The 14,811-nt window shown below is 48.8% G+C and overlaps 1 protein-coding gene across 2 annotated transcripts in view; it reads left to right on the plus strand.

Moving 5' to 3' along the window:
* The window catches only part of SCAMP5 (secretory carrier membrane protein 5), a 141,040-nt gene extending 127,125 nt beyond the window's left edge, over window positions 1-13,915 (plus strand). Inside the window, exon 7 of one of the 2 annotated variants that reach the window (XM_085643818.1) lies at window positions 12,652-12,994. In XM_085643818.1, coding sequence (XP_085499944.1) covers window positions 12,652-12,846 — 195 coding nt within the window. In that variant the 3' untranslated portion in view covers window positions 12,847-12,994. Of the gene's footprint in view, window positions 1-12,651 lie in introns of both variants that reach the window. The other variant, XM_085643817.1, reaches the window with a different exon arrangement.
* The last annotated feature ends 896 nt before the right edge of the window (window positions 13,916-14,811 follow it).

The raw sequence follows: 14,811 nt of genomic DNA on the forward strand, positions 1-14,811 counted from the left end.
GTGCCATTCGGGGAACGCAACAAAGGGGTCTACTCAAACTACTTCGTGGTTCCGAAGGTAGACGGAGACCTCAGGCCCATACTGGACCTCCGTTACCTAAACAAGTTCATAAGAACGCAAAGGTTCAAAATGACTTCACTGCAGGAGGTACTGCCACAGATAAGAGAAGGGGACTTCATGGTCACCGTGGACCTCAAGGATGCCTACCTTCACATCCCAATAAACAGAAGGCACAAGGGCCTTCTAAGATTCAACATCGAACAGGAACACTACCAGTTCACAACCCTGGCCTTCGGATTAAAATCAGCGCCAAGGGTCTTTACAAAATGCCTGTCGGCGGTAGCGGCACACCTACGAAAGCAGGGCATACACGTATACCCATACTTGGACGACTGGCTGGTCAAGGCAAACTCACGCGAGAAGTGCGAGAGGCACGCAAAACGCGTAACAGACACCCTCACAAATCTGGGATTTTCCATCCACTGGGGAAAATCATCGCTGGAACCGGAACAGGAAAAGATTTTCCTGGGGGCAAAGATCAACTCCCTCAACAGTACAGTAGTGCCCAGCGACAGGAGGACAGGTGCCCTACTGAAGGAGACGCAGCTCTACCAGAAGGGGCGAGCTCTGACAGTGAGGGCGGTGAGCAAGATGATGGGGATGATGGCGTCCTGTATCCAGCTGGGGCCGAATGTACGCCTGCACATGAGACCATTCCAGGAATGGCTGCAACAGCAATGGTCACAAGCAAACGGAAGTTGGGAGGATCTAGTGGTTGTTACGCACGCAGTGCAGGAGGAGATAACTTGGTGGAACAGAGACAACATAACAACAGGGAGAAGCCTGACACCACCAAGCCCAACAGTGACCATTACCACGGACGCATCGCAGATGGGATGGGGAGCGCACATGGACAACCTCAGAGTGAGGGGTCTATGGGCTCCGGCAGACGCGGTCCGCCACATCAACTACCTCGAGTTGAAAATGATACTGCTAGCCCTGAAGGCATTCCAGAGACACCTGTGCGGCCAGAGGGTGTTGGTACAGACAGACAACACCACGGCGATGTTCTACATCAACAAACAAGGGGGGACACAGTCGTTTCCCCTCTCATCCCTAGCTCAGGAGATTTGGAGATGGGCCATACCTCTCAAGATAGATCTACTGGCAATTCACCTACCAGGGAAGGACAATGTGGAGGCAGACTGGCTGAGCAGGCAGATGTCAGCATCGCACGAGTGGGAGCTCAATGGCCAGGAAACGGAGAAAATCTTCCGGAGATGGGGGACTCCCACAATAGACCTATTTGCAACACGCCACAATGCAAAATGCCAAAGCTTCGCGTCCAGGCAACCAGATCAGCAATCCAAGGGAAATGCCCTATGGATAAGCTGGTGGAGGACATTTGCCTACGCCTTTCCACCGATACCCCTGTTGCACAGAGTGCTCGACAAGTGCAGAACCAGCAACATGACTCTGATCCTGGGGGCCCCACAGTGGGCGAGGCAGACATGGTTCTCACAGATTCAAGAAATGGCGCAAGGCAATCCGTACAGGTTCGAGAGGAGAAAAGACCTGCTCTCAATGCAAAACGGGGAGGTCCTGCACCCAGAGCCAGAGACCCTCAACCTAGCAGCATGGCTCCTGAAGACCTAGAGTTCGCACACCTAAGGTTACCTCAGAGCACTATGCGAGTGCTACGGGAGGCAAGGAAACCTACTACAAGAAAGTGCTACAGCGCAAAGTGGAAGAGATTCACGGTGTGGTGCAGGAAGAAGGGCCTGCACAACAGAATGACAAGAGACTCAACTGTGCTGAGGTACCTCACACACCTTCTAAAGAGTAACCTCTGCTCGAGCTCCCTAAGGGTGCACCTAGCAGCGATCGTTGCCTACACCAGAGGTGAGAAGGGTGGAAGTTTCTTCAGCTCGCAGGTGGTGAAGAGATTCATGGAGGGAGCCAAAAGAATGGCACCCCCGAAAAGGTTGCCGCCGCCGGCATGGAATTTAAACGTGGTTCTGACGGAGCTCATGAAGGCGCCGTTTGAACCCATTCACAAGGCCAATCTACAAATGTTGACGATGAAAACTGCCTTTCTAGTGGCCATAACCTCACTACGCAGGGTGAGCGAGCTTCAAGCACTAACGCTACAGGAGCCCTACATTCAAATTCACAAGGACAGGGTAGTCCTGAGGACGGACCCACACTTCATGCCCAAGGTAGTGTCGGCGTTCCACATGAATCAGAGTATCCAGATACCGAGTTTCTTCCAAAACCCGACTACAAACGCAGAAAAGGCCCTGCACACCCTCGATGCCAGAAGAGCGGTGATGCACTACATTGAAAGAACCAAGGAACTCAGGAAGTCGAAGCAGCTGTTTGTGTCCTTTGCTACTAGCTTCATGGGTAGACCAGTGACCAAGGGCACCATCGCTAGGTGGATTGCCCTCACTATTCAATTCTGTCACAAACAGGCTGGACAGGAGCTAACGGAGGGGCCACAAGCTCACTCCACAAGGAAGAAGGGGGCCACAGTTGCCTTCCTGGCAAACACGCCCATCCAAGACATTTGTCTCGCAGCAACTTGGGCATCTGTGCACACGTTCACAAAGCACTACTGCGTGGACATTCAAATGAATAAGGAAGCACAGGTCGGACAGAAGGTGCTACAGCACATTTTCAACGACCAGCGATCATCTTCCACCCAGCCACCACAAAAATAGGAAAACCGCTACAAAGTCTATGCACAGCATAGTGAATCCAGAAAGATTCACGCTGCAAAACGAAAAGTTTCTTACCTGTCGGTGTAGTTTTGCAGCTTGAAGATCTTTCTGGATTCACTAGCGAACCCACCCACCTCCGCCAGGAAGATGAGGCTGGAGGAAGAGGGGGTGAAATGGATAGGATCAAATAGGTGGAGACGTACAGAAATATGGACAAAAAGATTAATCAATCGCCTAGGGTTAAAAAAAAAAAAAAAAAAAAAACAGGGAAAAAAGAACCCGAAGATGGCGCCCCAAAGGTGGGACTTCCGCAGGAAGCATGACGACGTCACGGGAGGTGCACCAAATGGTGGACGTCGACGCCCACCTGGGCTACAAAAAAAAAAACAAAAAAAACAAAGAAAAGACTACGAATCCGGACCCAACCACAAGATCGCGGAATAATGCACAGCATAGTGAATCCAGAAAGATCTTCAAGCTGCAAAACTACACCGACAGGTAAGAAACTTTTCGTTCTCACAAATTCAAGAAATGGCGCAAGGCAATCCGTACAGGTTCGAGGGGAGAAAAGACCTGCTCTCAATGCAAAACGGGGAGGTCCTGCACCCAGAGCCAGAGACCCTCAACCTGGCAGCATGGCTCCTGAAGACCTAGAGTTCGCACACCTAAGGTTGCCTCAGAGCACTATGCGAGTGCTACGGGAGGCAAGGAAACCAACTACAAGAAAATGCTACAGCGCAAAATGGAAGAGATTCACGGTGTGGTGCAGGAAAAAAGGCCTGCAAAACAAAATGACAAGAGACTCAACTGTGCTGAGGTACCTCACACACCTTCTAAAAAGTAACCTCTGCTCGAGCTCCCTAAGGGTACACCTAGCAGCGATCGTTGCCTACACCAGAGGTGAGAAGGGTGGAAGTTTCTTCACCTCGCAGGTGGTGAAGAGATTCATGGAGGGAGCCAAAAGAATGGCCCCCCCCAAAAAGGTTGCCGCCGCCGGCATGGAATTTAAACGTGGTTCTGACGGAGCTCATGAAGGCGCCGTTTGAACCCATTCACAAAGCCACTCTGCAAATGTTGACGATGAAAACTGCCTTTCTAGTGGCCATAACCTCACTACGCAGGGTGAGCGAGCTTCAAGCACTAACGCTACAGGAACCCTACATTCAAATTCACAAAGACAGGGTAGTCCTGAGGACGGACCCACACTTCATGCCCAAGGTGGTGTCGGCGTTCCACATGAATCAGAGTATCCAGATACCAAGTTTCTTCCAAAACCCGACTACAAATGCAGAAAAGGCCCTGCACACCCTCGATGCCAGAAGAGCGGTGATGCACTACATTGAGAGAACCAAGGAACTCAGGAAGTCGAAGCAGCTGTTTGTGTCCTTTGCTACTAGCTTCATGGGTAGGCCAGTGACTAAGGGCACCATCGCTAGGTGGATTGCCCTCACTATTCAATTCTGTCACAAACAGGCTGGACAGGAGCTAGCGGAGGGGCCCCAGGCTCACTCCACAAGGAAGAAGGGGGCCACCGTTGCCTTCCTGGCAAACACGCCCATCCAGGACATTTGTCTCGCTGCAACTTGGGCATCTGTGCACACGTTCACGAAACACTACTGCGTGGACATTCAGATGAATAAGGAGGCACAGGTCGGACAGAGGGTGCTCCAACACATTTTCAACGACCAACGCTCATCTTCCACCCAGCCACCACAAAATTAGGAAAACCGCTACAAAGTCTATGCACAGCATAGTGAATCCAGAAAGATTCACGCTGCAAAACGAAAAGTTTCTTACCTGTCGGTGTAGTTTTGCAGCTTGAAGATCTTTCTGGATTCACTAGCGAACCCACCCACCTCCGCCAGGAAGATGAGGCTGGAGGAAGAGGGGGTGAAATGGAAAAGATAAAAAAAAATGGAAACGTACAGAAAAATGGACAAGAAGGATTAAGCAATCGCCTAGGGTTAAAAAAAAAAAAAAAAAAAAAAAAGGGGGGGAAAAAGAACCCGAAGATGGCGCCCCAAAGGTGGGACTTCCGCAGGAAGCACGACGACGTCACGGAAGGTGCACCAAATGGTGGTCGTCGCCGCCCACCTGGTCTACAAAAAAAAAAAAAAAAGAAAAGACTACGAATCCGGACCCAACCACAAGATCGCGGAATAATGCACAGCATAGTGAATCCAGAAAGATCTTCAAGCTGCAAAACTACACCGACAGGTAAGAAACTTTTCGTTCTGCCTCGCAATCAGTGTCTTGGTTCTGTCCCGGGCGGTCCGGTGCACTAGGCCTGTCAAAAGTTAACAAGCGCTGTTTAGGATTGCCACGACCCATTTTGTCTGCAGGGGGCTGTCGACAATGCAGGTAAGGTGTGGGCACCGTTAATGCTGAACTTTTAATCGTGGGTGATATAGCGTGGGTCATGCATCCCTGCCCTTAAAGGAGGAAGGTTGGCAGAATCTAGTGATGTTGAGGTGCAGAATGTGAGAGCCCGGCGGAGATGCCTCATGTCCAGTGAAGAAGTAAGTGGGGGCCCCTATCAGCGTGGGGCCTCTGGGGCATGCGACGCAGATGGTAGTTGCCCCAATAGAAGGCCACAAACAGGGATGCCGCCTAGCAGCAGAGCTTGACTGGGCTGGGCCGCTCAATGCTGTATTGAGGAAGTAGGTAAGGTCTCAAGGGGATCCCACGCAGCTCGGGCCCAGAAGCAGGTCTGGTGGCCCCACACCACAGCGCCGAAGGGTCGTGTTTGTCCCTCAAAAAGGGAAGATGCAGCATCTCAGCCCTGTCCCCATAGGCCGGGACACCCGGAGGAGCGTACTGCGCGCCACAGGTAATGGCCGGGCCGGCTCAGTGGTGCTCGGGCCCATGAATGGGGGCCAGCAGCCCTTGTGACATACAGGCAGTGATGTAGGGCCTTGTGGCCTTCAATGAGGCCCACCGTGTGAGGATGAGGAGTCTCTGGCAGGGGCAGAGGGGGACCCAAAGTCTTGATGAATCGCTGGCGTGGATCGGGGAAGCGGCCGCAGACTAGGCCAAATCTTCACTCCTGTCCACACCAGCTCGCATCCGCCGGAGGACTGCAGCGACGGCCCTAGCCACTCACCCCGGGCAGTGTCGCAGGTTCCCCTGGTCATTCAGCGAGGCAGTCCCCGGGCCGCAGCAGTGATGGCCAGATACGTGTGGAGTGGAGGGGAGGCCCAGCGGGTCACTGCAACCCCAGCCTCATGCTTGCCCGTGGCCCCTGTTGTAGCGGGCCTCCGAGCCAGGCTAGGCGCCTCCCGCTCCAGCAAGGTCTTGCAATGGCTCAATGGCAGAGCTGGGATCGGACAGCCTTCAAAGCTTTCTTCTCCGCAGGCAGCAGGATCACTGCATTTTCGGGGGGAAAAGTGACTGGAACACAATAGAGTCATGAAGATTCGGCCGCTAGGCTCCGGAGCGTCAGTGCCATGCGGCCATCTCGGCCGCCGGCTTCGCAACACCCCCAATTTGGGACATGGTTGGTGAGGTCTTTCTGGCATTATGTTAATGGGTTTTTGTAGCGCGCACAGCTACTCCTGGGAGGCTTACGGGTTTCCTTGGCTCAAACCATTCAGGATCACAGGATGCGAAGTTCATCATTTGCTTGGGTATAGACACCACTGATGCAGCGCTCTGGCCCCACGCATGGATGAGATCCGCTTCTCCCAAAACCTCCAGGTGTCCTTGATGGACATGCCCTACGATGGTACGTGCTGGTTTGATAAAAAGGTGGGTTCGGCCCTGGAGCGTTTCAAGAAGAGACAAGTACAGCCCACTCTTTGGAAGGCGGTAGGATATTCCTTCCTTCAGGGGGGCAGCAAAGCATTACATTCGACAGGTGGGTCCTTCAAATTGTCCAGTGGCAGTGTTACTCCCTGCCATTTCTTCTAGAAATGCCGCACCTGCTGCCTACATCAGAGCAGCTTTTGGAGGACCATCTGTCTGTTTTGCATCAGGAGGTGCAGGCTTTGTTGCCCAAAGGAGCCATAACTCCGCTTGCAGAAGTAGGGACTGTATGTTATAATCACTACCTTCTTGTACTGACGTAGAACGTATGCCTATTTTTGATCCTCTCGTGCTCAATGCCTACCTGAGCAAGGACGAATTCAAGATGCGCATGCTGGCATTGGGTCTTTCTGCCCTAGATCCCAGAAACTGCATGGTGGCGTTTGGCCTGCGGTATGCCTATTTTCAAATCCACATTTTGCAGGCTCAAATATTCTACCTGTGGTTCGGAATTGGCCATGAGCACTTTGAGTTTGTAGTTCTCCCTTTAGGCTACAACAGTTTCCCTTGGATGTGCACCAAGTGATGATGATGCTCACCGGCCACCTTCGGAGGTTGGGAGACACCAATCTTCCCCTTCATTGATGACTGACTGTTAAAGGCAGGCTTGCCAAAGTTAGTTGCGGACCACCTCATTGGACCTCATTGGACTTCTCAAACAACCTGCCGAACTTGCACATGTCTCCTTCACAGAGGCTCCTTTTCATTCGAGCCATCCTGGACACAGTGCGCTCCCGTGCCTTTCCTCTGTACCAACAAGTCCACAACATTCGGGCTGTGATCCTGAAATTTCAGCCTCTGTCCTGGTTCTCAGTGAGGAAGTCTGAGGCTTTTGGGCCTGCTAACCTCCTGCCTCCTTCTCGCTGACCATATTAGATGGGATATGCGGGTCATGCAGTGGGATCTAACGTCTCATTAGGCCTAGAACCAGGGGACCTGTCCAATTCCAGACAGGTATCCTAGAAGACTGCAACAGGTCTGCAGTTATGCCTGCTCATCCTCAATTGTACCTATCCCACCCAGAGTTGACAAGGTGACGGACGTATCACTATTGGGTTGAAGAGGTGTTTTGGGAGAGGTAGAGATCAGAGAACTGTGGTCTCTGGCAGCGACCTGCCTCCACACCAGTATGCTGGAGTTGCGGGCGATTTGCTTGGCCTTCCTGCCCACCATCAAAGTCTTTCCGGTTGCAATAAAAGCATGCTATGTGTTGGGATTTATTTTTGGTGACAGACCGTATTTATCGGTGTATTCCAGTTTGCATCACTCCGCACACATGTAGGAAGCTGGCTTTTTATGTTGTAATGCCAGTGTAAGGACACACCATGCAAAAGGTCCAGACAAGCCTTATTGGTTTGCAGGGCTTACTTTAATAATCCTAAGTGCTCTGGGTCTCCATCGGATCCCTGTCCTCCCAGATACCCTAAACTCAGTTTCTGGAACTAGAGCGGGTGTTTGAACGCCAATTATTAATGAAATGTTTAGGCAGGGTTCCTTTCCATCAAATATAAATTCTGCTTCAGTGCTCCCCCTGCTAAAGAAACCCCAGTTGAACCCTTCCGTTGCTAATATTTACCGCCAAATTTTCAGGCTCCCCTTTACAGCTTCTATTCCAGAAAAGGCAATTAACAAAGAGCTTACCTTATTCCTGGAAACAAACGATCTATTGGATCATTCGCAGTCCGTGTTTCACTTCCTATACAGTATGGAACTGGCTCTAATTACTGCCACAGAGGAACAAAGTGCAACGCTTAATAGGGGAAACTGCAGCGCTCATCCGTCTAGACCTTTCGGCTGTATTCGACACGGTCAATCATAAGATTCTAATTGAACATGTTGAATCTCTGGGTATTTGTAGCTCAGCTCTATTATTATTATTATTAGCCTCCTTTCCCACAGATAAAGTGCAGTCAGTGTCTTTGGATGGCTACTGCTCAGATTCTTTTTTTCTCCCTAGTGATCATCTTTGAGCCCGACCCGGTTTAATCTTTACGTGGCTCTGCTAGCCACATTGATTAGAAATTTGGGTTTTTCAGTCATCTGCTATACTGACGACACGCAAATTGCTGCTGGCAACCATAGAGAGTCAGTGGCATCCTTCAGCAACCGCATACAACAAGTTAACAACTGAATGACGTGCAACTGTCTGAAGTTGAATTACAATAAAACCGAGGTGTTCCTTCTGGAAAATAATACCTCGTTTTAGTCACTGGATTGGTGGCCGGAGGAGCTTGGCTCCATTCCAACCCTGGTCAAAATCGATTACTGTAATGGTCTGTATATCAATTTACAGAAACGGTTCCTTAGCAAATTCTGCAGTACTCCGCAGCTCGTCGTTTGCCGGGAATACCTAGACAAGGCTCAGTGGCTAAGGCTCCAGTGGAGCTTCATTTGCTGCCCGTTGATAAGAGGATAGACTTTAAGGAGCTGTGCGTCACCTTTAAGTCATTACATAGAGAAGGTCCTGATTATTATAAAAATAAACTTACCAGATACATTACAGCTAGGCCACTTTGATCATCCTCAGCAGTCTATCTTAAAGTGACCAAGTTTAGAAGAATGCGTGGGGGGGGTTAGAAGCTTCTTGTAAGGCACAACCAAACGGTGGAATGCCCTACCCCCCAACTTAAAGACCAGTTATTCCCTATTAGTTTTTAGAAAGAAGCTGAAGACCTGGCTTCTTAACTTTTAGCTCCAAAAATTGTTGTCATAACCATCTTTCTGCTGTGCTACCAGTGCCAAGACGCCCTTAGACATTCGAGCGCTTTATAAAACTTATTTTATTTTCATTTCATTTCATTATTTGTGGTAGTGTGGTCTGTCAGCTCAAGCTGATCGGAGAGTAGTGTAAGCATTGTTGTAAAATGGTTTACACGCACACACAATATAGAATCTGAGACCAATTTTATAAAAATACACTAAATTTTTATACAAAAAATGTACTCACCAAGATTTTTAGAATAACTTCAGTACAAGCGGAAAGATTGATTTTAAAGAGTAATCGAAAAATAGCTTGAATAACAGTTTTGAGGCCTCGAACGCTACATTGTTATCCTATGGGAGAAAAACACAGATAGCAAATGGGTACTTGCAAAGGGAATGCAGAGGTGCCCTTTGGAACCTAAGGTGCTAGGGGGCAAAGGTCCAAAGAACAACCAGCAGTTTCACTTTACCAGGGTGTTCATGTGCAGAGGTGCTGGCCGTGATAGTAGCCTCGAGCGCTACACTTTTTAAGTCAGTGGGACTTGAAACAAGGACTGCAAGGAGGGACTGACGGCAAGTCTTGATGAACCCTAAGGGTGACTCCGGTCGTGTTGACCCTTAGGTCAAGTCGATGCAGTCAGAAATCATGGACCTGGACTGTGGAGCTCTGGTGCAAAGAGGGTCTTGCTGGGCTGGCCACTGGTATGTCAGGCTCTCACGGTTGTCAGTAGAGCAGCAGAGGTAAGGAAAATAAAACAGCAGGACCACTCTGGTCATAGGTGTTATCTGTCCTGATGTCCCTCGACATGCAGGAAGGATTCCAAAGCGGTAGTGTCCGAGCTGTACACAAAACAAACCTAGGCTGATGCAAGTGCCCTGGTACCCAGGGTATTGGTGCAGGGGAGCTCCAGGAGGGTGAAGCGTCTCGACAGTCGGCTGAGAGACGGGGCTGACCTCCAAGAGCCACGAAGACCTCTTGCTGAGGTGATGCTCCCTTGGTGGGCCCCATCGCCAGCATCATAGTGAACCGGACAGATGAGGTCAGTGCCTGCAGATGCAGGGAATTGGCTCCTCAACCCCAAGGGAGATGATAGCCGGTTGGTGCAGTGCTGAACAGCCCTCCAAGTGTTTGGGAGGATGCACAGCCACTGGACTAATCAGGTCTTTGCAATTGTTAAGAAGCAAGCAGCAAGTCAGGGTTTGGGGCTAGTTTCTGTGCAGATCCTGGCTTCTCGCAGTGTCGCCTCTTCTTTGTCCTCTTCAGTTCCCAGGATGTCAAATCTCACGACCTGGTGTCAGGATGGACCCCTAAGTACTCAATTTGTGGGCATTTTGGGGAGTACGAGGTAGTAGCCAATGGGCTACCTTCCACGAAGATGATTACACCCCCTATATGACCACTTCCTGTGAGGAGTGTGCATAACCCTGACCCAGAAGTCCGCATTTTACCGAAAACAAGGTGCTGAAACCCTTCTCTGGCTGTTAACTTCAGGAAGCTCACCTTAAGGCTTGTGGCTAGCCTGTGGGTATAACACGACTCCTGAATAACTAATTTCCCCCCTGGTCTTGTGGTGAATGGGCCCCAGGGCAGGAGGTGGCTTTCCCAGGTCTGGGGGGGGGAAGCTGGTGTGGCATGTCATAGGCGGCCAAGGGTTTGAAACCTCTTGCATTGATTTGCTTAATAGCTAGCCATCCTGCTGGAGGAGGTGATACACCTTCTGCTGAGTAGGCATTGTTCCTTGCCTCTGCGAGCATGGGCTCTCCCTCGCAAGGGGCAGACATCAGTCTGTGGTGCCAGGCTAGTAGATACCAGTCAGTCAACACACTAATAGACAAGTTGGGCTACTGGGGCACATCTAAGGTGCCCTTTAGTACATGTGCCAATAAAGCTGTAATTGGCATCAGTACAGATTTAATAAGACAAGAAGTTTGAAAGCGCCCTTACTCTGTGTAGCCATTATGTAGCTGAGTAACCCTTAATAACCAGTTCCCAGTAAATGTCCTCAAAATAGCTTTCTGAACACTTGCAATGACTAGCAATGGAACTAGTCATCACAAGGGCGTACTGGCTCATGTACATGTGCCCTCATATGTAATATAATGCACCCTGTCTTAGGGCTCTAAAGGCCTGCTGTAGGGGTGAGTTGCATATAGTCCATACAATAGACATGGGCATTGCACACAAGGAGTGGGCAGTGTCATGTTTTCAAAATTGCTTGCACCATTTTTCACATTCTGCAATGGCAGTCTGCATGTAGTTCGCGTGGGAAGTCCCTTTGGGTGGCATAGTACACGCTGCAGCCCTTGGGGACCCTCTTAGTTACCCATGCCCTGGGTACAAGGGGTACCATGCCCTGAGTACCAGGGGTACCATTTACCAGGATCTTAGAACGGTGCGAAAGTCCTTGTCAGTTGAGTTGCAATTAATGTGTGTAGTTTTTAGGGAATGAGCACTGTCACAGAGGCCTGGTTAACAGGAACCCAGTGCACTTCCTATCAAAAGTATCAGTACCAGTGAACAAAAAGTAGGGGCGACCATGTCTAAAAGAGGCACTTTCCTACCATTATGTATTTTGTGGGTAGAATGCATATTTACCTCTGGAATCTATTGCTGGGAAGCATTTTGAAATCCTTCACCTAAGCAACTGGCCAGCCAGCATACATTTGCGATTCAGAGTTGTGGCTTGTGAGCAGGCAAAATATTGCAGGCCTTGAATAGCTTGTCCATGGCTCACGTCTAGCTGGTTTGCCTGCAGTTGTATGCCTGCTCATCCTTTATTTTACATGTGGTCTCTACCATCAAACCACTTTTCTCCCCATGCCCATCCTCAGTGTTGCTATCAACAGCAGCTCTGAACTGGATCTACCACCTCTTCAGTGTGGCCTCTTAATGCCAACTACCATTGAGAGTCTGATTGGCCCTCTTCGAGTGGGCTGTGTGAGGGATGCATTTCCTTTTTCTGGTCTTTAAACTCTTGTGAATGTTACAGCATCATTTTGAATATAAATACCTTCTCCGGGACAATGCTACCCAGTTCTCAGCTTAAATAAAAGAAGCCGCCCGGTCTGTATTGAGAAGAAATACAAGATTGAGATGAGGCGCAACCGGTACACATCACGGGTGAATGCTGGAAAACATTACGTCTTAGTGAAGCCCTCACCGATTTTATTTCCATTCACATGAGCAACACCAAAACAAATTGTTTCATAAAGTCGTTGTTTGAATAGTGCTAGGTCAATGCTGGTTAAAAATGGTATGTTGTAAGTGCTACAAACAGAAGCATGATCTTAAGATGCAATACTGACTTTCCATGTGTGTCTTCTTAACAGGAAGAGTGGGGCTTGTCTTGACGTCGTTTTTAGCCTTACATTGTTATTCAAAGTCGTTCATGTTAACATTTGTTTTCTCTGCTTTCTCTAGGTTCATAGGTTCTACCGAGGATCTGGAGGCAGCATGAGCAAGGCCCAGGAGGAATGGACCACCGGTGCCTGGAAGAATCCTCAAGTGCAGCAGGCAGCTCAGCAAGCCGCCATGGGAGCTGCCCAGGGGGCTATGACGCAGCAGGACCCCCAGTACTCCTCCACCCCCAACTATGGTTACTCCAACCAGATGTGAGGGTCGGAGAGTACTCTGCACTATCGGGAAGGAGTGCTGAGGGATCAGTAGGGCTAGGGGGGAGGAAATATGTGGCAGTGTGAACGTTTTAGTGAAAGGGGGTGTCTGTGTGCAGGTTTATTTCCTTGTCTTGATAAACTAATTACGTGCTACCCTTTCTGTGCTGGGGACTCCAGGCATCGTTGAGCCACTTGTATTGTGCACCAGTTTTGTGCTGTATTTCCTTGTGAAATGGTTTGTGCTGGTGATAAAATGACTGTGGTTGTCGGTGTCTATTTGATGAAATCAGGAACCAAAAACTGAACATGAATACAAAAGTCATCCTGAGGCAGATACTTGGAGCTTCCTGCGTTTTCAGTGGCCGCTGCATCACTGCCTGTTGTACGGGGTGCGGCGCATTCTGAAGCTGTTCTATATTACCATGAGAATCAAGCCAGGGTGGATCAATCCGATGCTTTCAGGGCCCCGCTGCTGCCTGGCACTGTTTCTGTTGGCTGTAGCCGAGCTCTTTGTAACAACACAGTCCAGTATGTGGAAAATGTGCTTATTGACGTATCTTTTGAGAGACAGTACTTTGTGGACATGATTTTTGGGTGGAGCCAGATGAATTTATTTGGCTTGAAGATTTCTTATGTGCATAGATAAGATTCAAACTCTTCAAGCCATGCTTACCTTTCTGTTGGGAATAAGGGCCTGATTTAGATCTCGACGCACGGGTTACGCTGTCACAATAAGGACGGCTATCCTGTCCGCCGAAATATAAAAACCATAGGATTTAATGGAATTTATATTTCGGTGGACGGGACATCCATCATCATTGTGACCGAGTAATCCGTCCGCCAAGATCTAAATCAGGCCATAAGTCTTTTTCTGATCTTTGTACCACTCCTTGTGCACATTTTCTTCCATGTTGTTCTCTCCATCAACCATTCCAGACTTGTCCCACCTTTCCAGTGTCTTCCAGACGCCCACCTTCCAGAATCTGTTCAGAGGTGATTGTTTTGTATCACATATTAGCTCTACTGACGGCATCGGCTATACTGAAATAAATGTAGTACTGTCTCATTCATTTCAGGTTATTTCTGAACTCCGTTTATTTCTCGGCTTGCACATTCCAAACCAGCCTGGACTTGGCTTTCAGTATTATCTTCCAATTTTAAACCCTGCCCATGCTGTGGATTCCATAGTTTCTCCCTGGGTGAGTGATGACTAGTAACCTTTTAGTCATGCTCTATTATATCAAAGGCCATCTAATGTAGTTAAAATCAAGCAGTCTTTACCCAGTACTGCATCAGTGACCCTCAACAACGAGCATTCTAGATAATGCCTTTGTTTGTTGACCATTTGAGATCTGTTGTAATGACTTTTACCAGATGGATCAATTAACTGTTGTGATTTGTCTCTACAACAAAGAGTAACTGGAGGAAAATGTACTGTCTTTACCTTCAAGAATTCAGCAGACCATGCTTAATGAATGGTTGGTGGCTTGCTGTTCTGAACAATAAGCAGAGCCACTAGAATTATGCGGCAAGAAAAGACAAATTATGCCGCGTATTGTGGCACGTTTTCTCTCAGTATTATTTTATTGTTTTTAAATTGGTTAACGCTGTCAGGGCAAAAGGTCCACCTCATAAGTAACAGTTTAAATCTCAAACACAGCAATAAGCAATTGAAAAGTGGCCAGTCGACTTTCGCGAAGGGCCTTCCTCTGGGCAGCAATATGCTGCCACCTTTTCAGTCACTTGATCAGTTTGAGATAGAATTTTTTTTTTTTTTATCTGTACATTATGCTATAGATGATGGATTAAGTGGCAAATCCATAATTATACGAAAAACGCAGCAGCACATTTCCCATAATTGCAGTGGTCTTGACTATAACCTATCTCTGCACTAAGTGTAGGCAGGAAATGACTAAGTTAACTAGCTACTATCCTGGTTGCTCTTGACATCTTTTAATGTAAATCT

Source organism: Triturus cristatus, chromosome 3_1, assembly GCF_964204655.1.
Source record: "Triturus cristatus chromosome 3_1, aTriCri1.1, whole genome shotgun sequence".
Taxonomy (NCBI): Eukaryota; Metazoa; Chordata; class Amphibia; order Caudata; family Salamandridae; genus Triturus; species Triturus cristatus.